The sequence below is a fragment of the Corapipo altera genome, unplaced genomic scaffold, assembly GCF_003945725.1.
Source record: "Corapipo altera isolate COAL_440 unplaced genomic scaffold, ASM394572v1 239, whole genome shotgun sequence".
Taxonomy (NCBI): domain Eukaryota; kingdom Metazoa; phylum Chordata; class Aves; order Passeriformes; family Pipridae; genus Corapipo; species Corapipo altera.
Genome location: NW_020884938.1, coordinates 2,155,226 through 2,182,715, shown reverse-complemented (window position 1 = coordinate 2,182,715; position 27,490 = coordinate 2,155,226). Strand labels below are relative to the sequence as shown.

General features: G+C 41.5%; 1 protein-coding gene across 3 annotated transcripts in view; it reads right to left on the bottom strand.

Moving 5' to 3' along the window:
• The window catches only part of SCUBE1 (signal peptide, CUB domain and EGF like domain containing 1), a 175,700-nt gene that overhangs the window by 22,787 nt on the left and 125,423 nt on the right, over positions 1-27,490 (bottom strand). For all 3 annotated transcript variants that reach the window (XM_027660696.1, XM_027660698.1, XM_027660697.1), the window contains 3 exons: positions 23,035-23,157; positions 3,616-3,732; positions 1,127-1,249 (listed from right to left, as the gene is read on the bottom strand). In XM_027660696.1, the coding sequence (XP_027516497.1) occupies positions 1,127-1,249; positions 3,616-3,732; positions 23,035-23,157 (363 nt within the window). The remainder of the gene's footprint in view (positions 1-1,126; positions 1,250-3,615; positions 3,733-23,034; positions 23,158-27,490) is intronic.

Here is a 27,490-nt window from a genome sequence, read left to right as displayed (position 1 = left end):
GGGAACAGCATTCTTAGGAGGTTGAGAGGAAATATCGCACAAAACTTCTGTAGTCTGACTTTATACCACACCTCCGAAAATTTGAGTCCCTGCTGCTAATTTACAAACTCCTTTCCAGAGGAATAACTGGCATATTGCAAGGGAGAACTGGTGGATGGATAACTAAGGAACAGAGTTACCTATTTCTTACTGTTACAACACTTAGCCCGCTGTACAGCAGGGAAGGTAATATATATAAAGGTAAGCAATATATAGTTCTCTGAGGTAAGGTCCCCCCCTTTCTTGTTCTGTCTTGCTCCCAGTGAGGTATTAGGCATCAGCCCCAACTGTATCTGTGAGAAGTTACTTGTGGTTAAAACAAAAACAACCAAAACCAAAAAAAAAGCAAACAAAACCCTCCGAACCAAAATTTGCCTGTGACAAACCTAAGCTATGCCATTCCCATTAAAAATGTACAAACAGCGTTAAAATCCCACAGAAAATACTCTGAATGGCTGTAGCCACGACCAAGATTTGCTGTGCTTCAAATAATATCTCAGGATAAAAGTAATCTATTTAAAAAGGATACAGAAATTCAGGTCAAGGGCCATAATTTTAGTGGTCTCAGGATTTGTGCTCATTGTGATTAATACTTTCGACACAGCTTGTGTCAGTACTTTATATTAGGCAGGATACCTGGAGATAACTTGAAAAATTGGGGTATGGTGCTGTGAATGTAGATATTAATCTTAATAACCTGTTCTACTTGTAAACAGGTAAATATTTTGAATATTCTAAATTTGTCTTAAAGGGACATAGAGTTATAGCTGACATTGTAGAGATGCAAAAAGGACAAATTAAGGACAAAAGTATAAAATACAGAAGATAATAATAATAAGCCTACTTAGATTTCTGTGAATGGACTTGTAACCTTAAAAAAATCCACACAAACAAAATCCAACATATTGTCTAAACCATCTGCAGTTTTATCCTAGCCCATGGACCCCCATAGGACCAGGTATCTGAGTTTATAAAATTAATTTGGGGCTCTGTATTGTGAAAATGCAGCACCTCTCAGACGAAACCAAGGGCTTTTCCACTCCCCTGAAAACAGGAGCATCACCACAGTTCAAGCTTTCACACTTACCAACACAGTCCTTTTTATTCCAGTGCAGTTTCTTTCCAGGTGGGCAGACACACTCATAGCTCCCCATGGTATTAAGACACCCATAGTCACAGCTACCATTGCTGATGCTGCATTCATCAATATCTGAAAATATAAATAAAGTTGCAAGGAGTGTTAACCATATGTGCAAACATGCACTGTGCATTAAGATAAAATGTGCATAAGGAAACCTCTTTCTACTACATCTTTTACATTTGAGTCTCTGTCAACATGCATAAAGGCAGGCAGTGCTCATGCCAACCAACTTTAATGCATATTGCATGTCTTTGTCCTCAGACACATGTATAGCTCCTACTCTCTCAGGGATTTATGCATAGGATACAATTTACTTGCCAGGAGTAGTTACACTGAAATTCTTGGAAGTACTCACAAGATGCAAAACATGCTCCAAAGTCTCTGCAGCATCTGGACAAAAATGCATATTGCATTATAGAGAAAAATGTCATCTATGAGATTAGGTCACTTCTGCAAAACAGGGAGATAAATTCTCCACTGATTCCCAGATTTTGCTTTTATGATTCAGGTGAAGGAGGAAATGATGTATTCAATAAAAACCTAGCAGCTCAAGTGTAGTTTAGACTTCTACTCTCTGAATAAAAATAAAAAGTAAAAGCTTGGAAGAAGGCAAAGAAGTTACTGTGTATGTCATCACTGATGTCCCACACAAAATCTTTCAACTTTTGGTGCTTCAGAAAAGTATCCAGCCAATATGAGGTGTATCCTTTTTAAGTCTATTCATTCAGCATTTTTATACTCGTGCCAACAAGGCAAATCTCTCCTCTGGTCAAAGGAGGTTAATCACACCAAGGTTGTGGGTTCAATCCCCATATGGACCATTAAGGGTTGGACTCGATGATCCCTGTGGAATCCAGAATTTCTGATGCAAGATTTTAGCCTGTGTGATTAAGCAAAAATCTAGAAAACATGGACTACATGCATTGAAAGAACTGGGAAAGACACCTTCATACAACAGGCATGTTTCTAGACAACGTTATGATTTTTTGGTCAGAGTCAGGACTTCTGGAGGTCCTAGGTCAGCAGTCCCAAAACCTGACAAGTCCCAGAAAAAACCTTTACTTAAACAGGTAGTGGAAGCATTAGCATTGCCCTTCTAAAAAAATCCCCTTATGACACACAACTTCTGTTACACGAGATACCATGAGAAGAGTCTTAGAGAGAGCAACAAGAGCTGCCCTTCAGCATAACAGGCCCAGAAAAGGACATTTCCATGTGGTTTATTAATTTCTACTAGAGGGGAAGCAAGATGGAGAGAAAGCTTAGGAAGAGGTGAGCTCACACCACATCCTTTGGAAGGTTCTTGTTATTTCTCCTTAGTTTTCACTTCTGTTCAGTGCCAGGGGGAGTTATTTGTTCCACTGTAAACACCTCTCTCAAGGGGCTGACTAAAAGTAATGACAGGCCTGAGTGGCACAGCTCAGGGTCTGCACAAGTCTGGATTCAGAGCTGTGATTCTGGATTTGCTCATTATGGAAAAAAGCAGGAGGTTTGGATCTGGTTATGTTTTTGCCTGAAGTTCAGCACTGAATATTTCCAGCTAAGAGTTCTGATCCTATTTCAATCTTATTTAAAAGGCTGAAGCTGAACTGAAGCTGAAGGTTACTTAAAGACTGAGGCCAAACCCCAAACTTTGAGGCTTTCCCTGAGTTATGACACCAAGGAATTAACAGTGAAACTGCAGACCAGTCTCTCCACACCACACACAGCACAGGTCCCCAAACTTTCACACTCTGGTTTTGCTTTCAGAACTGCCTTCAAGTGGAGTCTTTTCCCAAACTGTTTCCTTAGACAGACTCCTATTTCTCTTCCTGCCTGCCTCTACCATACAGTGAATTCATTGGATACTTACATCTCCTACACCTTTCTCCCAAAGAAGCAGCCAGGCAGAGACATCATTAGCAGTGGCCTCAATACATGGCTTTTCTGGATTTAAAGCCAGGGCTTTTTTAACAGTACGATGTAAGCTTTACTTAGATTGTATATTGAATAATTTGAATAATTAACTAATTATCTATTAACCACTGTTAAACTAAACTAAACCTTTCAGTTTTACATTTAAAAATAGCATGGAGACCCTTTTGGGTAATGTGTAATTTAAATTCAGGGTTTTATTACAGTTTTCTCTTTTCACTTTTGTTTGTGTAATGCTGACCTGATTGGTTAAAATCCACAACTTGGACTTGATACACTTAACAAATCCCTCAAAAGACCCCTTTGGTCTCCTCTGACCAGTGTGTTGAACACAATCAAAACCTGCCCCAGCAAATTTTAGTCATGCCCAGCTCATGCTCTTTTAGCTCTATTTTAACTTTATTGCTTTATCATCTTGGGTTCTAAAACCTTGACCTGGAAGAACGTGTGGTTCAGAATGTGTGGTTCAACATTCACAGAGCAAACAAACACACACATGAGCAAAACTCAAGTTTCCAAACCTCCACAGTGTGTCAGTCCATACAAGGTGTAGCCTTTGTGGCAGAGACACTCAAAGCTTCCAGGGTAGTTGATACAGGTGTGATCACAGGTCCTCTCAAAAGAACACTCATCTATATCTGAATTAACAGAAAAAGCAGCAAGAAATTAGACTTTAGTTAAACATTCAGTTGCAACACCTTGTTACTGATAAAGTAACAAGGTATTAGCTTACTCCCATGTCAAATCTGAATAAAATAATTCCTTTAGTGCCTGATAAAGAAAATACTTACAGGTACACGGAGAAAGGAAAGAAATTTGGGAAAAACCCACGCAGACTGTATTATATCTGTTCACCATTAGATGGCAACCTTTAACTTCTGATCACACTGACCGGCAGGGCTGAGAGACTGTCAAAGTTTTGGGGGGTTAGTGGCACAGTGGGAAAAAGTTTTGGGTTGAATCGAGTCATTCCCTCTTCCACTGACCACTCCTCTGACACCTTGGCCACCAGGAAAGGGAGTTGCTCCCAGACTTCTGCTCTGCCTACACAAGACTGGACAGACTTGCAACAGCTACAGAGGTTTATCTGACAGCAGTCGTGACAGAACAGACTTACTGAAAATGCCTAAATTAAACAGCAATCTGCGCAAAATAACACTTTGGAGTTAATTTTATCCTTAAACAATTGTTTTATTTTTTAAAAAATTCTCTTCAGTGTTTAATTTTCCTGTGTTTAGGTCAGAGAAATTAATACAATGGCATTATTTGAGAGTGGTAGTTTCAACAGATCTCATTCCTCCAATGTTCCTGAGATATAAATGAATGGAATAATATTCCTATAACACTTTACACACTTTCTAGAGTTACTTATTAAGAGCATAACCTGAGCAACGCCATTACAATATATGACTTGGACTTTTATACTGTACGTGCTTGGAAAGCTGTGGGTGCCTGTAAAAACTTGACAACTCACCATATTCCTATATCCAAGTATTATTTACACAGTTTTGATGTTTAATGAAACATTCTGGGTCTCATCTTGCTATTATAAATGCAGACACTTAACTCCAAGAACTATAAAATCAAGATTTTCTGTATGTGTACACAAACCCAAAATCTGTGTGAGAGCTTACAGGCACAAATTTAGAATGTCATAAACAGCTCTATTTTTATACAATCTCCAATTTTAAATGTTTCAAAACATTCACACAAAAGATAATTCACAACGTGGGAAGCGACTGTTCAGGCAAATGCATAACACAAAATAAAATAAACATGATGAACAAAAATCTGTGCTACCCGGTTTTATGTGTACATCACAATCACTTGCTATAATCAAGTCAGAAAAACGACAACTGAGATTTTCTCTTTCTTTCATCCATTTAATTTTTAATGCATTTTCCTATGCCTTTTAAAATATCATTATTTGAGTTCTAAAAGTAATTTCTTTTTAAGGTTTCCTTCATAGTCTTGGTAATACTCAGCTTTTGAATACACATAAATGGCAAACTGTTTCAGTTTTCTCTAAATAAATACACAAAGTAAAATCATGGGGGAATGAACAGTGCAGTTATAAAGGATTTTTAATGCCTAAGAAGCCAAATCATACATCATGGTTTCATTCATGTGTAACCTCGGGAAATTCACAACAGCAGTTCATTTTCTGGCCTCTGACTTACCTTGGAAGGGCTCTTTTTCAAAAATACAATTTCATACTTCTCAGTAGTGACCTTACCCTGGGCTAGTTCAGTCCATGGGGTTTATGAGCTGCTTTCACACACGGCACTTTGTGTTGCTGCACATTGTGGCTTAGGCCCTGTTTTTATTTCACATTAAGAAGGATGCAAATCCCTCTGCCCAGTAACATGACCAGTCATCTGCCTGCCGAAGAACAGGCACTCAGGATGGACAAATGCATTTCTATGACAAAGATGTAACAGACAAAAAAGGGTGAAAAGCCTTTTAAAGCCCTCATCCCACCTCTGCTGAATTCAGCACCTTGCTCTGGCTGATGGAACATGGGAAGGCTCCATGAGGATTTCCCTTGCTGGCCCCCAGCCCCTTCTTCTCCTGGCTGTGGAAGGCAGGGCTGGGCACTGCCTGAGGGACCCAGCAGAGCCCTGTCTGCACAATCACCAGCCCCCTGAGGAATTCAGCACTTGGCATAGAAAAGGGAAAAATATGCACCACATACTCCACACTACAAGAAACCGGTGCTGTGATACAGGATGCTGAAACCCTAGAAATCCTCTTTTTTTTTTTTCCTTTCTTTTCTTTTTAAACTCTGAAATCTGTGCTCTGGACGCTGTTATCCCCTGGCTCCCAGAAACTTTGAAGTTGGCCCTCACACCCCTGCGGTGCTTCATAATACTTCTCCAAACTGAGCCTGAAGGGATGTGCTTGTTTCCCACCACCCTCATGACACCCTTATCATGAGGTGCTAAAGACACCAATTGTGGGTTTGATCCCTGTAGGGACCACTCACTTGAGAGTGGACTCGATGATCCTTGTGGGTCCCCTTCCAACTCAGAATATTCTGTATATCTCATGAGATATACAGGAAGCCAGGAATTATCCCTTCACAGCCCCTGCTTACCACAACAACTGGGAACAAATGTAGGGATCTAAACCCTGTCTCCTTTGTGCAAACAACACTACAGAATCTGGTAGCCTCACCTACTGAAGAGGAGTCAAAAAAAGCCAAAAGCAGAGATGTGGCAGGTTACAGCTGGAGCACTGAGAACAAAAAATTTATCTTTCAGCTTTCTGGTCAAATCAGCCCCCCTCCCCTCCACAAACACACATATTTTGTATTTGTATTGTATTGTGTTGCTGTGAATTTCCCCCCTCCCACAAACCAGAACAAATACTAATAAACTATCTTTCTGGGTCTGAGGTGCTCTTAAAACAACTTAAAGTTATTTAAGTGAAGTTTTTTAACTGTTTTAACATGAAAAGTCAAAGCGTTGCGTTTTCAAGGAACTAAGGGGGAAAAGTTCAACTTGAGTTTGAAGTTTGTATTCTATTTTTAGTTGAATTTGGCACAAATTCAGAAATAGTCCAAGCTCTGTCAGAACATTTCAGATTTGCTAATGCACTTATCTGACATCAAGTCAAAAATTCCTATCACGCTCACCACTGCAGGTGAACTCATATCACACCCATCACTGCACAGGCCCTTGTGCCATTCCAGCACATGAAGAGATGTCTTCACAGCTTTGCTGCTTGAAGTTTATGGGGACCACGGGGCTAAGTTCATTGCTTCTAGAACATGATTAGTTTCCTGCCAGCTTTTTTTTTTTAGGATTACTAATGGTACATATAAAATCTAAGAGCAGGACCTCCCTGTTTCACAGCAGATGGCTCAATGGAAGTGCCAGGTTCAGGGGCTGGAGCAGAAGAGTTCCATAGGTCCTTTCCAAGCTCCACCACTGATCCGTGGGCAGTCCCAAACCTCTCCCTATGGTGTCCTGTGCTGCTGACAGCTCAGCTTCCAGCCCCTGTTTCCATGACATCAAGGCATCATCTTAGGCTGAATAAAGTCCAGCATCTCTTCTAGCAATCCCTCTTCCCATCTCCAAAGAGAATGTCTGAACAGTGGAAGCGCTCTTTGATTTTTGCACTGAAGGGATTCAACTTGAAGAGATTGTTCAGTGGTTTAATAAAAGAGCAGGATTTCCCTGGGTTTTTGAGGGAAGCAATTTTTGGCAACACTGGCCATGCTTGATAATATTAGTTTGGCTGGGTTCCTATTATTTCAAGTCAGCATTTGGATTTTATTGTTGGTTTTTCAATCATACTTAGCTTCTTTTCCCCCCTGCTTTCACATGTGAAACGATCCCTTAATGATCTTTATTTTTCTTGAATGCAAAGTTAGTAAGTGGGTGTCAGGTTGTCAGTACTGGAAAGTCAAGTCTTCTATCTCCAGAAGGGAGCTACCACAGATCAAATTTCTTCTAAAGTTTCCTCACACAGATGTGTCTCAAAGGTGACCTGAGGGAGCAGGGAATAAAGCAGCTTATTTTCCATGCCCATTCGAGTCCCTTATTTTCCAGGCTCATTCAAGTCCCTTCCCTTTCCACTGGCCCTGCCCCTGGACATTTCCATAAAGCACTGGCATTACAAGCAAGCAGCTCAACATCCAACATGTGCAGGTGAGACTGGAAAACAGTGGCTCATTTGGAGATGCTTTAGAAACTCCAAACTGGTGTAGGAAGGGCTGTGGCAGAACCCTGGCAGAACGTACACGTGCAAAACCCACTCACACAGAGGTGTGATTTGGGGGTTGTGGTTACAGAACTGAACAACCCAACACCCAGTTTGCCCAATTTCACCTTAAAAATCTACTGCAGAAATAAGGGTTGTCCCCTCTCTTTCTTCCTCAATGTAATTTTATTTGTACATATTAAGAACAATTGTTTTCAGAAGACTAATGGTCATCTCAACAGCTTTTCCCTGAGGCATACATTAATTAACTAGGTCAATTTAGGAAACTGGGAACCTCCTCCCAAAACACAGGCCACATATCATGACTGAATAAGGGTTTGGTCTTGCTGCTTGGAGTATTTTTCCTGTGATTTGAAAATAAATGTGGCAAGGAGAGATCACTGTTATCTGACGGTGCTATTTGTGCTACAGAGAACAAGACAGGAGGGGCTCAAAGACAATCAATAAAAGCTATAACAGGGATTTGTGACTGTAATGATATATTTGATTTGTGTGACACATCTTTGATTTGTCTGTGTCTGGTGAGGCAAGACAAGAAGTATGCACTAGATCACTGCATATATGCAAAATACATAAATTTAAATATACTATTTCAAATAGAAGTGAAATAGAAAAAATAATATTTTTTACTAAGAAATGGAAAGTACAACAAAAAGAAAAGGAAATCTCTGTCTCTGCTAGGAACTCCTTCATCAGCAAAAGTGACTCATGACACCCTGAATGCTGGTACATCAGTCAAAAATGGTCATGATATTACAGCAATACTTCGAGGTGCTCTTACAGTCACGAGTCCACACACTCCCAATATATAGTTCTGTTTTGTCCATCTCACACAGCCCTGGTTTATTTTTAACCCCCAAGCCAAATGTGGACTCATTTGTACCCCGGATCATGCACACAAGCCAAGCTCAAGGTTAGTCAGAACCCTTCGCGTTCACCTTTCTTGGCTTCCAAGTTATCGGCTCCTCTGAGAAACAGAGCCTTTCCTTGTTCCCATTCATTAAGCACACATACATAGAAACTCTAAAGAAGTGTTACATGATGTTTTTAAAATAAACACTAATGCTTTTTTGTATGTATTTTGGCTGAAAGTTATATTCTGTCTTCTCCTCCCCCCCCCTCCAATTTCTGCAGGGAACTGATACCACCCATGTAATGTTGTTCACCTCAGAGCCCAGCCAGCCTGCTTTCCAACAATATTTGACAGACATGAGGGAAACCACATATCTTAATCTGAGTGGTTGCTGGGCCATAGGGAGTCATGATTCGAGCTCTGTTCTCCAACAAATGGTGGTTTAATCTCAGTGTTGGGAAAGGCATTATTTTACCCTGTGATGGGGTTTCCACCACATCTCACGTTTTTTGATCCACAGTGACCTGCCCCTGTTCACAGTTAGTAAAAATGCATCCTCCATCTGAGAGCTCTCTAATACACATCCAAGCCTGACCAGAAGGAATGGCTTATAGCTGACTTCTCCTTATGTTTCAAAGTCTACAATAATAAAACCAATGAAAAGGAAGCATGGAAAGATGTAGTAATGTACAAATCCTCTACTTCATTACCTTCCCACTGAGTGCTTCTGGAGCAGGCTAACACAAAGGGGAAGAAAAAAAAAAAAGCCATAACCCCAAGCCTTTAAAAGTAATTGAAAACCCACACCCATTTAGACTTCCCACTACATTACTGACTCGCAATCAAGGCAACTTGTTGCTGAGACTTAATTGTTAATAACATACTAATGACCTGCAGGAAAAAACCAGATCTGGCATTAATGGCTATACTTTTAATGTGAATGTAAGTGCCTAAGTAGCACAGTCCCATCTTGTATTTCAGAAATTTAAGTGGGAAACTGCCCATTATGGCTAAGGTTGACTTGGACCAGAGCATTTATTTATTTAAGAACTTTATTGCTCACAGTTAACTATGTGATTAGTGAAGACCAAATGTAACCCACTAATCAGGGACTGAAAGACTTCTGAAGGAAATGGATTCTGCTTGCAAGGAAATGTGCTTTTTATTAGAGATGATTTGTTAGAATGCAAGGAGGTAGTAAAACAAATAAATGTATATAAACAGCAAAAAGAAACCTGCAAAATATACTCGAGACAGAGGCAATAAATAATTAGAAACCTGTGACTTATTCTGCAAGCATCCCACTGAGGAGATATTTCAAGGGTTTAGCAGTGCACAAGAAAATGACTATTGCTCAGCTTCAGGGACAGGCACACAGCAGCAGAGAGGGACAAGTCCAAGGCCATGTCCTTCTGTCTTCATACAGTACTAAATGCAATATTAACACTCTGTATAGCTCTGGTGCAAGTGCAGTTTAGGGAGCCACAGTAGTCTGTTGTTTGTCATTTTGGTCTGATCACTTCAGATACTCTCATTTTGCTCTACGGAATATCTGGGCATCCCTGATTTCTCCTTTTACTGTGTGTTCTCACATGTCTGAAATGGAACAACGTCTTCCAAGACATAATTCACAAACTGGATACTTATTTTTATAGAATGAGTGTATTTTGATGCCAACAGGATGACTGTACTCATTTAGTTTGACCCCCTGCACTTCAGCAGTCTCTGGCATTTTGCTTGGTAACCTCCAAAAGCATCTCTGCTCCAGAAAGGGTTGTCTAGATGTTTTCCTGGACTGAGCCCTCGGTCTTTTCTATCAGTTTAATTTTTAAGAGTCCAAACTGGTGTGCTCCTTTTTAATTGCTACATTTGGTAGAGGCTGAATATTTTCTCTTAAAAGAGTGTAGTGCACACCTCATCCTTTCAGCAATCAGCAGGTACCTCTTGGCAGATGCTGTTTTCTTGGGTCTGAGGTTACACACAAGAAAGCAGGATTCCGAATAAGTATTTCCATGGCTGCCTCCATTAATTCCCATCAACTCCCCTCAATTCAAAAGACACTGATCTTTCACTGGCCCCTTCAGTGACTGGAGGAACTGCAGCAGTAGATGCTGAGGACCAAGCACCAAGGGGACAACTCTTCACCCAGCAAACTCATCACCCCCATCAACATCAGAGCAACTGTTTACCCAGCAGTTACAGCAAAGGGAACTGCCTTTGGGAAGAACAAGGCAGTACATTCGGGAGAGTCTTTAAAAGGCAAATGGCAGCTTGTTTTCTTTATCTCTGGTATCGGACCTTATCAAAAGAGACCAGTTGCACTTTCTGTGAACCACTGTGCTATCTCTGGGGCTTGAAAACAGAAGGAAAGCAGGTTAAAAAATGAGACTTGGCAATAAAATTGTAGGCCTAAATTGTTTGCTCCCTCTCCAGAGTAAATACAATCTTTTCTTCAGGAACTCTTCCAAGGGAGTTTTATGTGATCTCATGTATCAACAAATTAATTTTCCTTTCTCATTTAATTTTTTTTTTCCAAAAATTCCATATTTAGTTTTTCTTCCACACGGAGTCCACAAGCATATTCTCTTCCACAAGCCTCCCTCAGGGCTTCCTCTGAGTCTGCAGAAATGGGACTGGGGAGCAACATCTTACTGCAGTAAAGGGCTGTTCCCTGGGTGTTCCCCTTCACACATGTGCCAAGGGAGGTGACCACCACACATCCCTCCTTCCTGTCAGCACTGCAGGGCCAGCTCTGCTCCCAGTCACTCTGGGTTTGTTCTGCCTCGTGCACCAGCCATGCAATTATTGGCTCGCTTTTGGGTCACCAAAGGCTTTGCCCGAGGGGGGCTGGGAAGATTTATGGTTTGGGATGGAAAAACTGCAGGATTTGGCGACTTCAGCCAGGCAAAAATTGGCAGCGAACTTTGGGGTCTTTGGGAGGTTTCTTTGACTGTAGATGGTGGGGTTTGGTCCAAGGCTTTTTTACATTTCTATAATGAAATACATCATCATTATCACCACCATTATTACTGCATTATTATTTCTCTGCTGTTGGGTGGATTTCTGATATTTTTCCCTGCAGCAGCATGAAAGACCTCACCACCCACTTTTTTTTTTTTTGTATGCAGCACCAAACTAAAAAACAGAATAATGGTAGAGGATTACCTGATAAATGCCAATTTGGCAGACAATAACCTCTTCTAGTATTTTAAACATGGTTGTGCAAAACTGCTTGCTAAATCTCAGCACTGCAAGGGGAGTTAAGCTTAGTCAACCTGGTGTTCAATTTAACAACCAGCAGCACAGGATGCTTGAGCTTCTGGAGGCAGGGACAGGCCACAGCCTTGTGCTGCAGCTGAGCACAGGTCACCTCCTGTGAGACTGCACCCCAAGGTGCCTGTACATCTGGCCATGGGTCACTCCCTGTACGTCACCTCTGCACAGACACACTCCAGGAACCCTCAGACTGACAATTCACATCCTCCAAGACAAGAAACTTCAGGGTTCACCCATCTGCTGAAGGGAGAGAGACAGTAGAAGAACCCTCAGCTAAGGTAGTCTCTCTCCCCAGAGGGTTTGCAGAGAGACTCCAATCACCAGAGACAGCTCTGTAGAGACTTTCAAAAAGAGGAGTTAAAAAAAGAAAGGGATTTTTTTTTTTTTTTTTTTGCAGGTAAGGAAGTTTGCCTGGTCTCTTATGGAACATGGAAAAAACCTACTAATAACTAGACACAATGGTATAAAATTAGTAAGCCTGCCCAAGGTCACAGGCACAAAGTGAGCCAGGGGAGGTGTTCTATTAAGGTATCTGGAAAGGAAGATTTCAAATTGTTATTGGTTTTCTCTATCGAGTATATCACATTTAACCTCACCACAAGCTCATGGCAGTTCTCTCATCCTTACTATTATCTGTGTGAATAACAATTTTTAAAGGGATTTCTAAAGGATTTAAAAAAAATATATAAAAAAATAAAATACATATATAAAAACATAAAATCTATAAAAATGCACTATAGGGATCTAAACCTGAGTAAAGCACCATTATCTTCTAAATACAACCAAAGCTAATAGTATCAATAACAGTACAAAATATGCCTCGGTACATTTAACAGTATTGTTCATTTTTATAACCTATTTCAAATCAATACAAAGTGAGTTAAGCTAAGCAAGAGAGCTGCAAAATCTACCCACTCTGGGATCAGGCTGGGATGGAACTGCTTGGTGAAAGGCCAAAGAAAGTCCAAGTACGTTTGTAACTTTTCAGTGATGGCAAATCAAAGAAAGGTCAACAGAGCTGTGACAAATGACCCTGACTTAAAACTGTACCTCCCAATGTTTAGCCTGGGGAATGAAATGGCAGCTACAGCCAGTGGTGTTTTGGATGGGACCAACACCTTCAGTGCATCTCTGACACTGAATTTATTTGCTTCACAGCTTCCCCACAGTACCTACAGCTTGTCTTTGACGTGAAATTCTGAAACAAAATTATTTATGGTGTGAAAATAAAGATCCTCCTGAGCCAGTTTGTTTGCTGTATGTGACAAGTGGACACAGTCACTGCCCAGCTGCACAAGGGCCTCCAGGCTTCGAGGGCTGAATCTGCTGTGACATGAGGGGAAGGACAAAGAGAGATGATGACAAAAAAAGGCAAAAGGCTATATTTCTGTGTGAGGAACATCTTGAAATCGGAGACAAAGCTGTGTTTATGCTCAGACTTCCCTTGCTCTTGGGCCTAGGCTTACCTGCCCCAGATCTTCCCCACCCCTTCCCCATGACATGAGGGCTTTGTCGTGCTCAGGTTCCCCTGCTAATCGGAGGAACCCAGCAGGAGGCAGCTGGCTTTGGCTCCTATTACGTTTGTGCTCTCACCATTGTTTTTGCTAGGGCAATCTAAAATGCAATTAAATACTATTTCCAATGGTTTTTTTAAAAGAAAACAAAGTACTTTCATCAAAACATTGCCAAGATTTTATAAGCAAACATGTATCATTTTCCAATATCAATCATTTCCCAAGGCAAAGGCAAGCTGAGTTATCTACTGCTATCACAGCAATAAACTGTGCTACTACTTCAAGGGCTTGGGGTAGGAGAAGCCATATATCAAGAGAAGTGCATTAAAAAAAAACTTCAGGCACATTAAAAGAAACTTTATTTGTTTTCCTACAAACATAAACATGTTTACTAGTCTGCACTCTGCTCAAGCCACTATTTACACAGCAACTCTGTAAGAGCAGCTTAACAGCCTGATGAGACAACATAATAAAGGCTTTACCCTCTCTGTGCCAAGGAAGGAATATTCCCTCTATCCTGCAATACACTGGATTTCTGAAAAGAGGAAACTGTTCTCTTTGCTAAGGTGCTTGTCTCCATCACCCTTCAGCAGGAGCTGCTAGTGAGACTTCTTGAAGGAGCAGGGGACTAGTGTGGGTGAAAACGTGCCTGGTGTTATTTGACGGTGCTGAAAGAGCAAGTACAACAACACTGTTTCAGTTTTCAGCTGAGAACTCAAACGCAGCACTTCCCTTCACCTCCCGTGGACCTCACCGTGAATTCCCAGCTCCCTTGCTCCTGCTGAAGTCAGTGACCACTGAATATACACAAGAATTGCTGTTCTCTGCTTCAAAAGCTTGCTTAAAAACTCTGCCCAGAAAGGCAGGTATCCCTCCAAAAACACTAACGCTGTGCTTTGCAAAATGCATCAACCCCCCCCCCAGCAAAATCCCAGGAGACACTCCCCCCATTCCACTGACTGTTAATATTTGAGCTTAGATTTTTGGTTTTCTCTCACCTGTCCTGACTAAGGCCTCATCTCCAAGTGAGCAAAACAGAGAGTAGCAGTTTGTAACGTGGCTACTGGAAGAAAATCATATCCCTTCCTTTCAATGGGTTTGGCTTTTATTCTCATTAGAACAAAATAAACAAACCAGGGCACTTTTAAAAGGCTCAGGAGTGGAGCTGCAAGCACAGGAAAATGAATATTTGGGACAGAGTTGTCATTTTAATGCAATTCTGTATAGCAATGAGGGTAAAGGCTATCTGACCTTAATCAATGTGATTACATCTATACATACAGTCTTTCTCTGATTCCCTTTAAAAACAATTCCTATTGAACTACAGCTTTCAGCATTATTTATCAACAGATTATTGTTTGTGGAAGAATGCTACCTTCCTGCTCGAACTATTCCAAGGCTGACTCACATCCTGGTAATTCATTAATACATAACACGATTCTAGTCCAGTGAAGTCATTTCTGCACTATACACATCATAAATCCTACAGCATCAACTGAAAATTGTATCTCAAATTCTCTTTCTAAACACTAATGGAACGTTTTGCTTGGCTTCCCACACACATCAGCAAGGAGAGGGGGCCAGGCAGAGCTGTAAAAAGCAATTTGATAGCAGTATACTTTTATAGAGTTTAAGAGTGTAAGAGCTACCATACTGGATGAGACCTGAGGTCAAAGTAATCTACTGTCTTACTTCCAACAGTAGCCTGTGTCAGAAGCTTCATGGGAAAATGGAAGTGGAATAATCTGTCCCATCTGCCCTCCCCACATTAGGTCTCATCCCATTAGAAACTGATTTAAAGCCTAGATTGTGAGGTTTAATATTCCTTCCAAAGAACATTCCCCTTTAACTTATGAAAACACTGTGCTGCAGAGCGGAGAGCAGGAGGTGGGGGGGATGTATTTGTTTTCATGTTTCAGCAGACTTAATTGCTACAACCAACACGGCAGATACTATCACTTGGCAAACAAAACTTGTACTGGCTAGAGCTGTTTTTACTTCATGCCTGGGGCATTTATTGTTTCTGGGTATGATCCCTGCAACCCTTTTTTTCTCACAGAGGCAGAAAACGCACCACTATTCACAGTCTCACTGACACCAAGTGTAACAGAGAGGATTTTGAAAAGTATTCCTTTCATTGACAGTGCAACATGTTGCTTCCCAGCAGAGTATTTTTTTAATCTGATGCGAGGAGCAATATGGTGCTTGTCAGAAGCATGATATTTTTGCAAGGCTGAGTGGCACAGAATGCCTTAGAGAAAATCTGCACGGGGAGAGAACATCATCAGTGACAGGGAAATCATCCTGAATTTTCTTTCTGTGAGCCAGGCTGATTTCCACAAGCAGCTCCCAGTATCTCCTCCAGCACACCACTGATTCTCACTGGTTTTTGAGCTACATTAGCAACTGAACCAGCACTGCTGTTTATATGCCAAGAGTCCACACAATTAAACACCCTGGGCTAGACTCAGCTGGACTAGGTGAAAATCAGCCTCTGTCAAATCAATGTATTTTATAAGTCAGAGCACAGCCATCTGATCACAGAATCACAGAATATGCCTAGTTGGAAGGGACCCACAAGGATCATCCAGTCCAACCCTCAGCCCTGCACAGGAGTCACCCCCTGTGCCCCAGAGGATCATCCAAACCCTCCGGGAGCTCTGGCAGCCTTGGGGCTGTGCCCACTGCCCTGGGGAGCCTGGTCAGTGCCCAACCACCCTCTGGGGGAAGAACCTTTTGCTGAGATCCAACCTGAGCCTGCCCTGACACAGCTCCAGCCATTCCCTGGGTCCTGTGGATGAGTGCATCAAGGCAAAATCACTCTCCTTCACGTGTATCACACAAAGGAGTGTTGACAGGGGAATGGCTTGAGTCTCCTCATCCCTTTCCCTCATTAATCACCCTCCCACAGTGGCACCAACTCACCCCGTTCAAGCGGTGCAAGGCAATAAGGACCAGCAGGTTCCTTTAGCGTTACCACACTGCACTGCAACTCTGCTGAGTACAATAGCCTTCTCCTTGATATAAATGAGAGCAAAATGAGTTCTGCGTATTTTTTCTGACTGCTGAAGACCTCAAACTTGCAGCAAATGCACATGAAGACTCAGGAAAAAGTCCACGAGGGGACTTTAAAGTCTGCTTGCTCCTCACCCCAGACAGCAAACGTGCTCTCTGGGAGCCACTTGCCTCACAAGGACACAGACAGCAGCAGCCTCACGGCTTTCTAATGCTCTCCACCCTCTACAGTTCAGTCCTGACCATGAAGGTGACAACCTAAGTGAGAGATTTGTGTGGGTTCAGCTAAAGATGTATTTTAAAGATTAAGAAAAAAAACCCACACCAGGCAGTAAAATTTCTGCTGGTGCCCATCTCATCTGGCTGTGAAACTGCATGTTACTGCCCCTCCACAAAGGAGAGGAAGGCTAAATAATGTTATTTTTATTAAACATTTGCGTTCTTTTCCATATATTTAATGGAAGGAGAAAAGGGAAGAGAGAGGGTAGACCAATAATGAAACTTTCCAACACTCTTCCCTGGAAAGTTGGCCAAACTGCATTGAATTTGAGGGGCCTGTTGTCTTTTAAATTGACTCATGTGAAAGCTCAGTTCTAGCACTGGCCTGGATTAGCTGGAGTCTTGAATCAGCTCTTTCCCATTTTCTCACAGCCGCTGGGACTGCACCAGGGTACACTCAGCTAGAACTCAGGGCAAGAACAGCTGGGGCAACAAAAGTGAGGTAGAAAGATAGCTTGTCTTGGCTGGCAGAATGATGACATAAAATTCCTCTGTCCTGCCATTCCTAGGAAGTTCCTCAGGATTTTAAAGCTGAATACTCCTGTCCTTCGTTTCCACAGTGCAGATGCTCCAGCCCTGACCTCTGTACATGTGTTTTGTTAAGTAATCTTGGATGGGTGACTGTGTCCTACACAAATCAAGGCAAGGGGTGTATCCTTATTCTGAGACCTCCACCAGGTTCTGTGACTGGGACCAGGCCAGTTGCTTTACTGGGTTACATGATCAAATGTGAGTGGCAGGTCACTGTCATGTAGCCCAAGGTGCAAACCTCTTTGCCATTTTTACTTTTTAATTTGGTTACTCTGTGTCAAAGATGTCTAGTGATTCAGTGCTGCCAGTGTGGATGCACTGATTTATTTGGGATTAGACTGGTCCTATACATCCATATTTCCCATCAATGGTTCCATACAGAAGAGTATAGTGAGATCTTTGTAGCTAATCTTTATATGGGCTTCTGGAGGCCAAAAATAATTCCCACAAACACTTTCTATCTGTCCCTCCCTGTATGATTAATCCCTCATTTCATACTCATTTTCAAAATGGAGATACCATGCTGGGAGATTCAAATCTTGCCCTGGGAAGGTTAATAGGGCATATTTCACACAAATAAGTGAAAAGGTGGATGTTATGGCACTGTTTCAAGACCAGGCCTGCAGGATCCTTGGATCATAGAGAGTTACTGTGTTTTTCAAGGTGCTGTGTTTCTTTCTCTCATTCTGGAATGAAATAAGGCTTCTCTTGACAATTATGCATTGGGAGCCCTATGTAAAGCATCCCTCTACTAACAGATCAATCATAGAGTCAGCTAGGTCTAATCACCTCAAATTCCCTGGAACTAAGGGCTATTTGGCAGTAAAAAATGGCCAGTCTCTCATTTAACAGTGTTATTTTAGGACTGAATGGATTACAGTTCTGTGGTGCAGCAGGTTAACACAGAAGGCCTGAGGCTGTGTTTGAATAATATTCCAGATCATAAGTAAAAACCAGGGGTGGATGGCTAGAGATAATAAGTATATCCTGTAACCTATCTCTTGTAATTAGAGAGAAAAACACCTCAAATCAGCTGTACCTGGACTTCTACTGGATATCTTTGTAGCATTAAATAGCAAACTGTGCCCACAGAAAATCACTGGAGGGAAAATTCAATAACCATGAAGCAAGGGGGCAAATGCTCTTTGGGATTTCCTGCTCTACAAACATGCATCACTGAATTTCCTTTGGGCAGGCACCAGCACTACCCAGAGCAGACTGTTAGACCCTGTGTTCCAGTGCCTACCTACAGAAGAGTCAATGCATTTGTTTAAAATCTGGTAGGAAGGGAACAAAGAATAACCAACAGTCAAACTGGCAATACCTCAAAGCATATAAAAAATGTCTCCTGTGGCCTTAGAGAAGCCCCAAAAATGCCATGCAGGTATTCCACATGCCCCAGAGGACAGTCATGTCCTTTTATTACAGTGTCTGTATCAATTCAAATAGTTGGTGAAAAGGCTCCTTCGTGTCTGAACATCGTGTCTGGGAGCTCTTGCAATCACCAAGCCCCACTTCAGCCTTCTGTGGAAGTTGTAAGTGGACTAGAATGATGCAAAAATGCCTTGAACTGCCCCCTGCAGAAGTTTAAACTCCTCAGTGTAGAGGGATTTGTCTCTGTTTTGGACAGAGGTGGCGAGAGGCAGAGGGTGAGTGTGGGCTGAGCAGACTCAAGCATTACATGTCGATCACTGGATGTTCCCACTGAAAGCACACTTTTTTTCCCCCTCAAGGTAATACATCTTTCCATCTCTACCACTCCCTGGAGAAATTTATGACAAATGTATGTGCTGTCTCTCACTGCCTTGCTTTGCAAAAAGCAATTCCTAGAGCACGAAGAGAAAATTATTTATGATAGAATTTCACACATTTTTCTGGGTGCTTAATGAAGCTTGAACTTGAGTGGAGCAGAGAGGCTGCTTATTGTTGATCTTTTTTAGAGATCACTGCACAACAAACAGAAACTGAATAAGCAATTAAGTTAACTGGCTTTAAAACTCATATTGGCTGAGGATTAAGGTAATTATGTCTGAGCTTACACACATTCATTGCAGCTTCATTTCACTGCAGCGAGTCTCGCCTGTTTGCTTGTTGCTGATGTCATTCTAAAAGTGATCTGAGTTGTTGTGCTTCTATTAATTACCAAAAAGGTTACAAACACAAGTTCTCCTTGCTATAAATATAGCTATGTTATTTTTATTACATATTCAAAGGAGAGGCAGACCACTTTTGCTAAGTTTATATAAACAGATCCAACTATTTCTTCCTGCGTCCAAGAATTTACAATACCTTAGACTTAAGGGATCAATTAAAATAAAGCTGCATTGTCATATGGCGATTTCACTGTCAAAGGAGGGAAAAAAAAAATCTATTTTTAAGTCTAGGTTAAAAAAGAGACTCTGGGAAAGCAGCATCAGTCTCCACAATATTACTGGCAGGATTCTGTGGATTCTTCACCTTCTGGGTTAGAACTAAGTTTCCTTTTAAATGGTTGGAATGCAGGGGAGGGGAAAGGAAGGGAACCCCCCACATTCTCCTTGCCTAACAAGGAGCCACAGCGTGAGAACCACTCCCTAGCGGGAGTAATCTGTGATTGACAATGGTTTTCTTTGCAGCCAGGGCTAAAAATGGTTTGGCTGTAAACAGACAAATGCAGGACATTTTAAGGCCCTTTGCAAAAGAAGGGGCTTCTTACACAAGCACTCTACATGCAGGGTGGCACCAAGCAAGCAGAATTCCTGAAAAATCAGTGGATTTTCATATAAGGATATGAGCAACAACAGAAAAGGAATAAACTCCCTTGTAATGGGCAAATTCACAGAAGGCAGATTCACAAAACCTGGAGGTTTCTTCCCCGGGCAGCCCAGGCATTCACACGTGTGATCTTAGGCAAGCTGCTATATTTGGCTTCACCCTTCCTGCCTAAAAACTGAAAGAGAAATACTTTCCTCTTCACAGAGAGGATGAATGTGTGTAAGGCATTTGGTATGATGGGGTGGGGGCTCTGCAAACAACCAGAACAAAGTCTGAGACTGATACAATTTCCCTGTAACCTCCAAGTCAGCTCTGAGGTCTTACAATGAAAGGACATCAAGGAAGTTAGGTGAGGTGGGACAACTTCAGAATTTCACAGGGTGTATGAAGGAGCTTTTTTACTGAAACATGTAAAATTGCCTTGTGCTGAAGTTAATGATGATACAAATAAAGTTATGCAGCAACAGCTTACTTGTATTTTCCAACATATTGTTTGAAAAACGTCGCTAACGTGAACTATATCTCTGTGGCTTTGCTCTTCACTGATTACTTCCCGTGAATAATGTTCAAAGCCTTATCCAGGGGTTCTGCAGGTTGTAAAAGGGCAGGCTTACCAGCTGTTTCCATGGGCATTCTGCCTGAGGTTAGTAGAATCTGTTCCTTGCTGTTAATATTGAGCACATTTGGAGATGAACGTTCTATACACAAGAGAGACCATCTGAACTAAAGAGGACTCAGTCCCCAACAATGCACACTTCTACAGTGCTAAGTGAGTATTTTGTAAACATGTTGATTAGTAACGGAAATAAATCTTTATTTAAAAAAAAAAAGAAAACCAGAGGAGAAAGGCAATGTAGACAGAAAGACCATAAATCATAGAAACCCTATTATGAATCAAAACAACAGATGCAACATGAACAACAGCGTCTTTTATAAACACAAATTAGACTTTTCTATTTCAAGCACTGGAAAGGCTAATATGCCTAAAATAAATTTCTCTGAATCTCTCATTAATGTTCTATGGTCAGTGCTGACTGGCTGTTAAAAAAACCTGTGCATGATTTATATCCCAAAAGAGTCACTAACCCCAAAACACAGTTTTCTGTCAGACCTGTCATTAATAACCACTTCCCCTAACTATACTCTTTTTGCAGCAGAAGCAGCAAAGTACAGGTGATTCACACATCAGTGATTTTTTGCTCTATATTCACTTCCCTTCTCTCTTTATTAGCACTGACTGCATGAGTCACCAATTATCACCTTAAGCACCACGCAGGAACTGAATTATCACAGTGCTCCCTCCACAATGCAGGCATCACACCACGGCTGCTGTAATCAGTCTCTGGGGCCCAAATACCTCAGACTTCAAACAGGAAATGAATTTGTCTTCCCCTGTGAAGAACCAGCGTTTCTGGGACTGGAAGAACTTGCCCAGCCCCAAAATTCTCTGGGCTTGCACTAATCTGTTACAGCAACAGATAAGCTGCAGTTTACCAATCAGTCAGAGTGTCATGTAGAGGCCAGACAGAGTGCCTGCCCTTCCTCATGGACAATGGGAACAGTAGGATGGCCAGACCATGTTGATACTTCCATGTCTCATCACACGAGGGAGAGAAGAAGACCAGCCACTGCTTTAATCCTTGCAGGGTATTTGTTGTTCCAAGAGACTCATTCATTCTGTAGCCCAGGCACAGGAGGAAAGAAAACTCACCGGAACAACATTTACAGAGCTGCTTCCAGATTTCCATTGTCATGATAGAAACCTGGTTGTTTACAGGGAGCTTTCAAAGCCTATTACTACTAACTTTTCTCTTTGAGTTTTTCACTGGTGTAATTGCAATTAGTTCAGTGGTGAAACCTCTGACTGACACCACAGTGAGAGCATGTCATGACACGTGACATTCACGGACAGAAGGTATTCCTGACTATCCCTAAATACATCAAGAAGTTTCTTTTTAACATTTTGTTCCCCTTTTTAGCAGGTAAATCAAAACCTGACAACTTCCCCTTGTCTGACATGATCCTACAATGTTATTCCTGCCCAACCTGTGCTACTCTGAGCTCTTCCCATCCTGTCCAGCTTGAAACCAACCTTTCCCTGACTCCTTTGTGCCTAATCCCACAGTCAGGGTGGAGAAGCATTCCCAGATGGTGGATGGAAGTACCAACAAAAGCAATGGAAAAATTTTTGAATGGCATATGTATCTTCAGACCTTGGTTTCTCTTTTCTGGATGAACAAAGAAACTCTAAAATACTAATGCTGTTTTGGACTTCTGCATGTTCAAAACCCCCTGAAAATAATCATGGATTAATAAAATTTTAATTTAATATATCCTGCTTCCTCTTCTCTCTCTGTTGATGCTCATCTTTATAGCCTTTTCCAGGGTTTTTTTAAAGAGCTCAAATGCTTCAAGCATCATTACTCCAAAGGTACATGGTTAGTACCTTGGAAATAGTTAGTCATAGAATAAATAACATTATATTACTTAGATAACAAATCATGACGTGCACAGCAGAGGATACAAGCCACACTTCATTTGAATTCCCACAAAACCCCACCATTATCCCCCCACAAACAGTTTCTGCTCTTTTTTTTTCAGTTTAAACCTTGCAAACGCTCTATTCCAGTTTGTTACTCTAAACAACTCTGGTCTAAGTAAGATAAGCCTCTGTCCCATTAAGATCATAGCAAATTAGAGGATTTTTGAACATAAGGCTCTTTGCCTGAGGCTATTCCACGATGCCACTTGGATTTTTACACTTTGACAGGACACTTGCATTCCTGCTACTAAAAACATTGAAACAAGACATTTCCAGCAACCTTCTAACCCCAGCTCAGAAAATGGAAATCTCGTAGGTCTTTCCTAACCCTACTTCCTGTGACAGCATCATTAAAACCTGTAGTACAAATGAATTAATTACAAAAAAAAAAAAATCCACTGGAAACAACATCCTCGTTATACAAAGAGTAAAGTAAATGAAGCATTACCTTGGCAGGTCCTTTCATCTGTGAGCAGTTTGTAGCCTTTCTGGCAGCTGCACTCAAAGCTGCCAACTGTGTTTCTGCAGAAATGGTCACAGCCCCCGTTGTTCACCAAGCACTCATCGATATCTGCCAAGAATGAACAGCAAAAATTCAGCTCTCGACAGCAATCCAGGGCAGGAGTACAGGAATTTACTCAGATCCCCAAGGAGGCTGCCCCTGTTAGGAACCAGGCTGGTCAGATGTGTCCCTTCCCAAACCTGTCTCACAAGGCTCACAGGAGAGCCACGAGCTGAGTTGTTCAGGAGACACAGGTATGTCCCCCAGAGCTGAAACTCAACAAAGCTGAGGTGTTTTGATGCTGAGGAGCATTCAGGGAAGCTCCTCTGCAGATGTAGTGGGTCTGCCTGACAGAAGACTTCAACCTGTGTACAACATGTAAGTCCTTTGCTTTCTCCAGGAACTATCAAAACCCAAGAACACAGGGAAAAAACTGAAATAATAACAAACACAAGGGAAACCATATTTGAATTCTGAAAAAATGCCTACATAAACAAATGTAAGGATACATTTTTTCAGAATTAGCATTATATGCTAATTTGTCCATTATTCAGTGACACAGTGTCACTGAACACCCATTTTCGTGTGTCTAACTTTTCTCACTTGGTATAACAGAAGAGCAACTAACATGTCAAATGTTGCTTCTGAAGGCAGAGCACCTACTGCCTTTATTTGAAAGCCACATATATATATATAAATATATATATATATTTATATGTATGAAGGACAGGATCAATGGCTCTGACTTTAAATAATGATTATGAAGTGCAATGATGACCTTGAAAAGACCTCTGTTTTGACTTTCATACAGGTGATTCTACTTCTTGCACCTTTTAACTTCTCCCAAAGGTGCTGAAGAACTGGAATGACCAGTCCCTTTTCCAACCCATAAAAGGATGTGCAGTAAATATATGAGAGGCCACAAAACCTCATTTGAAACACAGAGCATCTTTCCAATCACAAAGGCATGGATCCATGTTTATTGGAAAAAGAAAAAAGGTACTCTTATTTGTTTTTTCAAGAGAAGAACAGTGCCAAAAAATAGCTCTTTTTATGAATGCATACAGTGAAGCCTTGGCTGCCCACTTCTGGAAGTGAAAACAAGATGTGGAGAGTGATGTTTCCTCTCGAAAAGCCTCTTGCTGTAAGAGCTTTGAAATCTTCAGGTAACAGCTGGCCATCTAAAAAGCCAACCTTGCAAAGTGCAAATCTAGATGCCAAAAGATCCAAAATGTGGAGGCAGAAATTTACCAAAAACAGCATGATGATGGTGAATGAAGGGCGTGTTTTAAAAATTATTTGAATTCAGGGTGACTCTCACTGGAAGTCATTAACTAATTTTTGGAAACACATGATTACCAACACGGGAGAGTGGCATGGCTCTTATCACATCTCTGCATGTAAAATATAAACAGCAGCAAGAGGAGTGAGGTGGTAAACCTGAAAATTCTAACAGCAAATCCAGAGAGGCAAATTCAGCCCACGTTTCTGAAGAGCCCTTTGCTGCACACACATTGACACAAATATGCTCAGCTCTCAGATAAGCAAGGACAATTGTATGTTGTTATAAAGGTTTTCTTAAAAGAGTTGCATTTGTGGCAAAGAGGAAATTTGCTCTGAGACCCTCTGAACTGATACTGCTGCTTATTACTTTTGTGTCTGGTTGTGCAGAGGAGAGGTTTTTGCATTGAATTGTGTTAACAGAATGAGTGTAAATTGTAGGTAGCAGCTGTGGGGATATCACACCCTGAGAGCTTTGCACAAGCCTGCCCAAATCTTTATGTCTCAGGCAACAAAGTGATCTCGAAGTGATCAGACATCTGGAGTCATGTTTGTTGTCTGTGGTCCTCCAGCTCTGGGGATTTGGCCAGCCAAGAACAGACAGCCCTGAGCTCCCAACCTGATACATCTGCAAAGAACAGGCTGAGGGTGTCCCTACATAATCCCATGAGACTGGAGGCAGAAACCCACTTGTTTTCAGCTGTGATCACCTGCACAGCTCAAGATCAGCAGTGAAAAAGCAGTGAAAACAGGACTTTTTGGCCCAATTCCTGCACGTTGGCATTTCCACTTGTAGGAGTGATTTGACAGGAGCTCCAGCTTGTGCAACTTGGGACTGTGTTGAGGGTTTTATGATGGATTACCACAAAAGGTCCCATCCTTTTGCACAGCACAGGTGTAACCTAACCACAGTTTAGCTTGCCCTGACAAAACTGTTGGACAAATGGAATTGTGAATTAAAATTACTAATATGTTATGCATCATATACACACAGAGCAGTCATCCATCATTAAGAAGATATCTTTTACCCTGTGATAAGAACAACATGACCTTTGGGCTACTCTGTTGCCTGAGCCTGCTTGAAGCAGAAATTACTTGCAGCCTGTCAAACATCATTCTGGAGCAATGATTGATGTTTTAAATGATGGCCCCTGCATTTCACATGTTAAATTCCAAATTCCAGTCTCACTGACTTTCTTTTCAGGGTCTCTGAAGACCAGAAGGGACAAAAATGAAACCCTGCTGGCATGAGAGGGTAGATTTTAGGCTGCTAATAATTGTAATTCCACTGACAATGCAGCATATCAGTTCTACACCAGCAATTCTTCAAAGTAATTCAGAACCAGGACCTGGGTAAAACCTGGGAGAGTCCACAGGAAAAGAAAGTATTTATACATTTCTTCTAACTGGAAAACATGACGTGACCTTTTGAAACCAGGACCATCAAAACAGAATAGAGGTCAAAACTGTTAGCTGCAAAAACATTCTAAATAACATAAACAGTGCCAACATCTCTGCTTTCACTGTATTTCTTTCCACGACCATAGCGAGACTGACAAGGCATGTAAAAATTATTTCACTCTGCGGAGAGCAGTGCATGGCTGCATTTCACTTGGAAGAGAGCAGTATCATGTCTAACTGGTTCACAGGAATTGCACCACGTCTATATCCCCACTATTTTTCTTTCCACAGCTATAAATAATTCGGGTTATGAGCCATGTGAAAATAAATGATTCCACTGCGTGAGAAGGTGAGGCCCCATTTATCTTTAAACTCACTGGTACCCAACTTTGTCAAGTGCCTCTCTGAACTTCACGGAGAGCAAAGCATGTCTGCCTGTCCTGTAGGGTGAAAAAACACAGTGGGAACCCACTGTGGTATCTCTACCAACTCTGACATTATTTAGTCAACTATCCCCATACTATTATTGGGACTGGAGTCATAAACCTGGAGTCTCTCAACACAGTTCTCAAGTGGCTCCTTTTCAGCTGATGATCCAGGTTGCAGAAGAATGGCTCCAACTTCCCACAGTGCTCTTCTGCTCCCCTTTATCCTCAGGAATGCAAAAGAACATAAAGAACTGTATTTCTCCATGGGGGCTGTGCACAAAATGTTCTGACGGTCCGTGATCAGACACTGTGTGGGTCATGTCAGACTAGGACATCTGATGGGCTTTATTTGGCAATGAAATCCCACGGGATTTCTCCTAAAATAAGGCAATATTGTTAAATGATACCTTGCTCACAAAAAGCTGTTGATTTGCTGCAAACACCAAGTGATGCAGCCAGCACAAATGTCCACATTCTTCTGGACAGCTGATTTCAGCAGAATGGAGGGGGCAGTGATTTCAGAAGGATGAAGGAGGAATGAACAAAATACTTCCAAAGCAACTGATGATCCTGAAGTTTTCTGAGGATCTCAAAATACAAGGGAAGCAGCGGAATCAGCTTTAAATAGAACTTTTCAGCTTTAAATAAAGGCACAGAAACTCAGATGCTCTGTGATAAGCTGCACAGTCACGATTTGACTCGGGTTTACAGGCAGACCATTATTTTTCTTTTCATGACCTCGTGAAGATTAATGGGAATGGCTGCTCCTTCTCCACTTAAAGCTCTGCTCAGTGTAATTCATATTTGGAAGGACCTGGTTCTGATCAGGGTGCATTTATGCACTCGTGTGTGCATATGAACTCCCGAAGATTTGCCTTGCTGCATACAAGTCAGGGAACAAATTAAAAACTAGGGATTTTGGGTGACTTGGAACTTTCACATAAGCTGCTTAAAGGCAACTGAAAGGGTAATCAACATGCAATCTTCACTTAGCTCTTGAACAATGATGGATATGGAGATTTCCAAAGCCTCATCACAGGCGGAAGTGAGGATTCTCCTTTCAATGGCTGGACAAATATTTGAACTGATTGTGTCTGTCTAATCCTTTGCAGATTTAAAATGCTACCCAGCTCCAGGAAAATCATATACTCCCGGATCAGCCTGAAATAATTACAGAAACTTCATAACCATCTTGTTTTTAATAATGACATGTTAGAACTAATAATGCTATTACCAGTACTCAGCACATATTAATATAAATGTATTTTCTGCGAGCTGTTCTTATTCCCTGA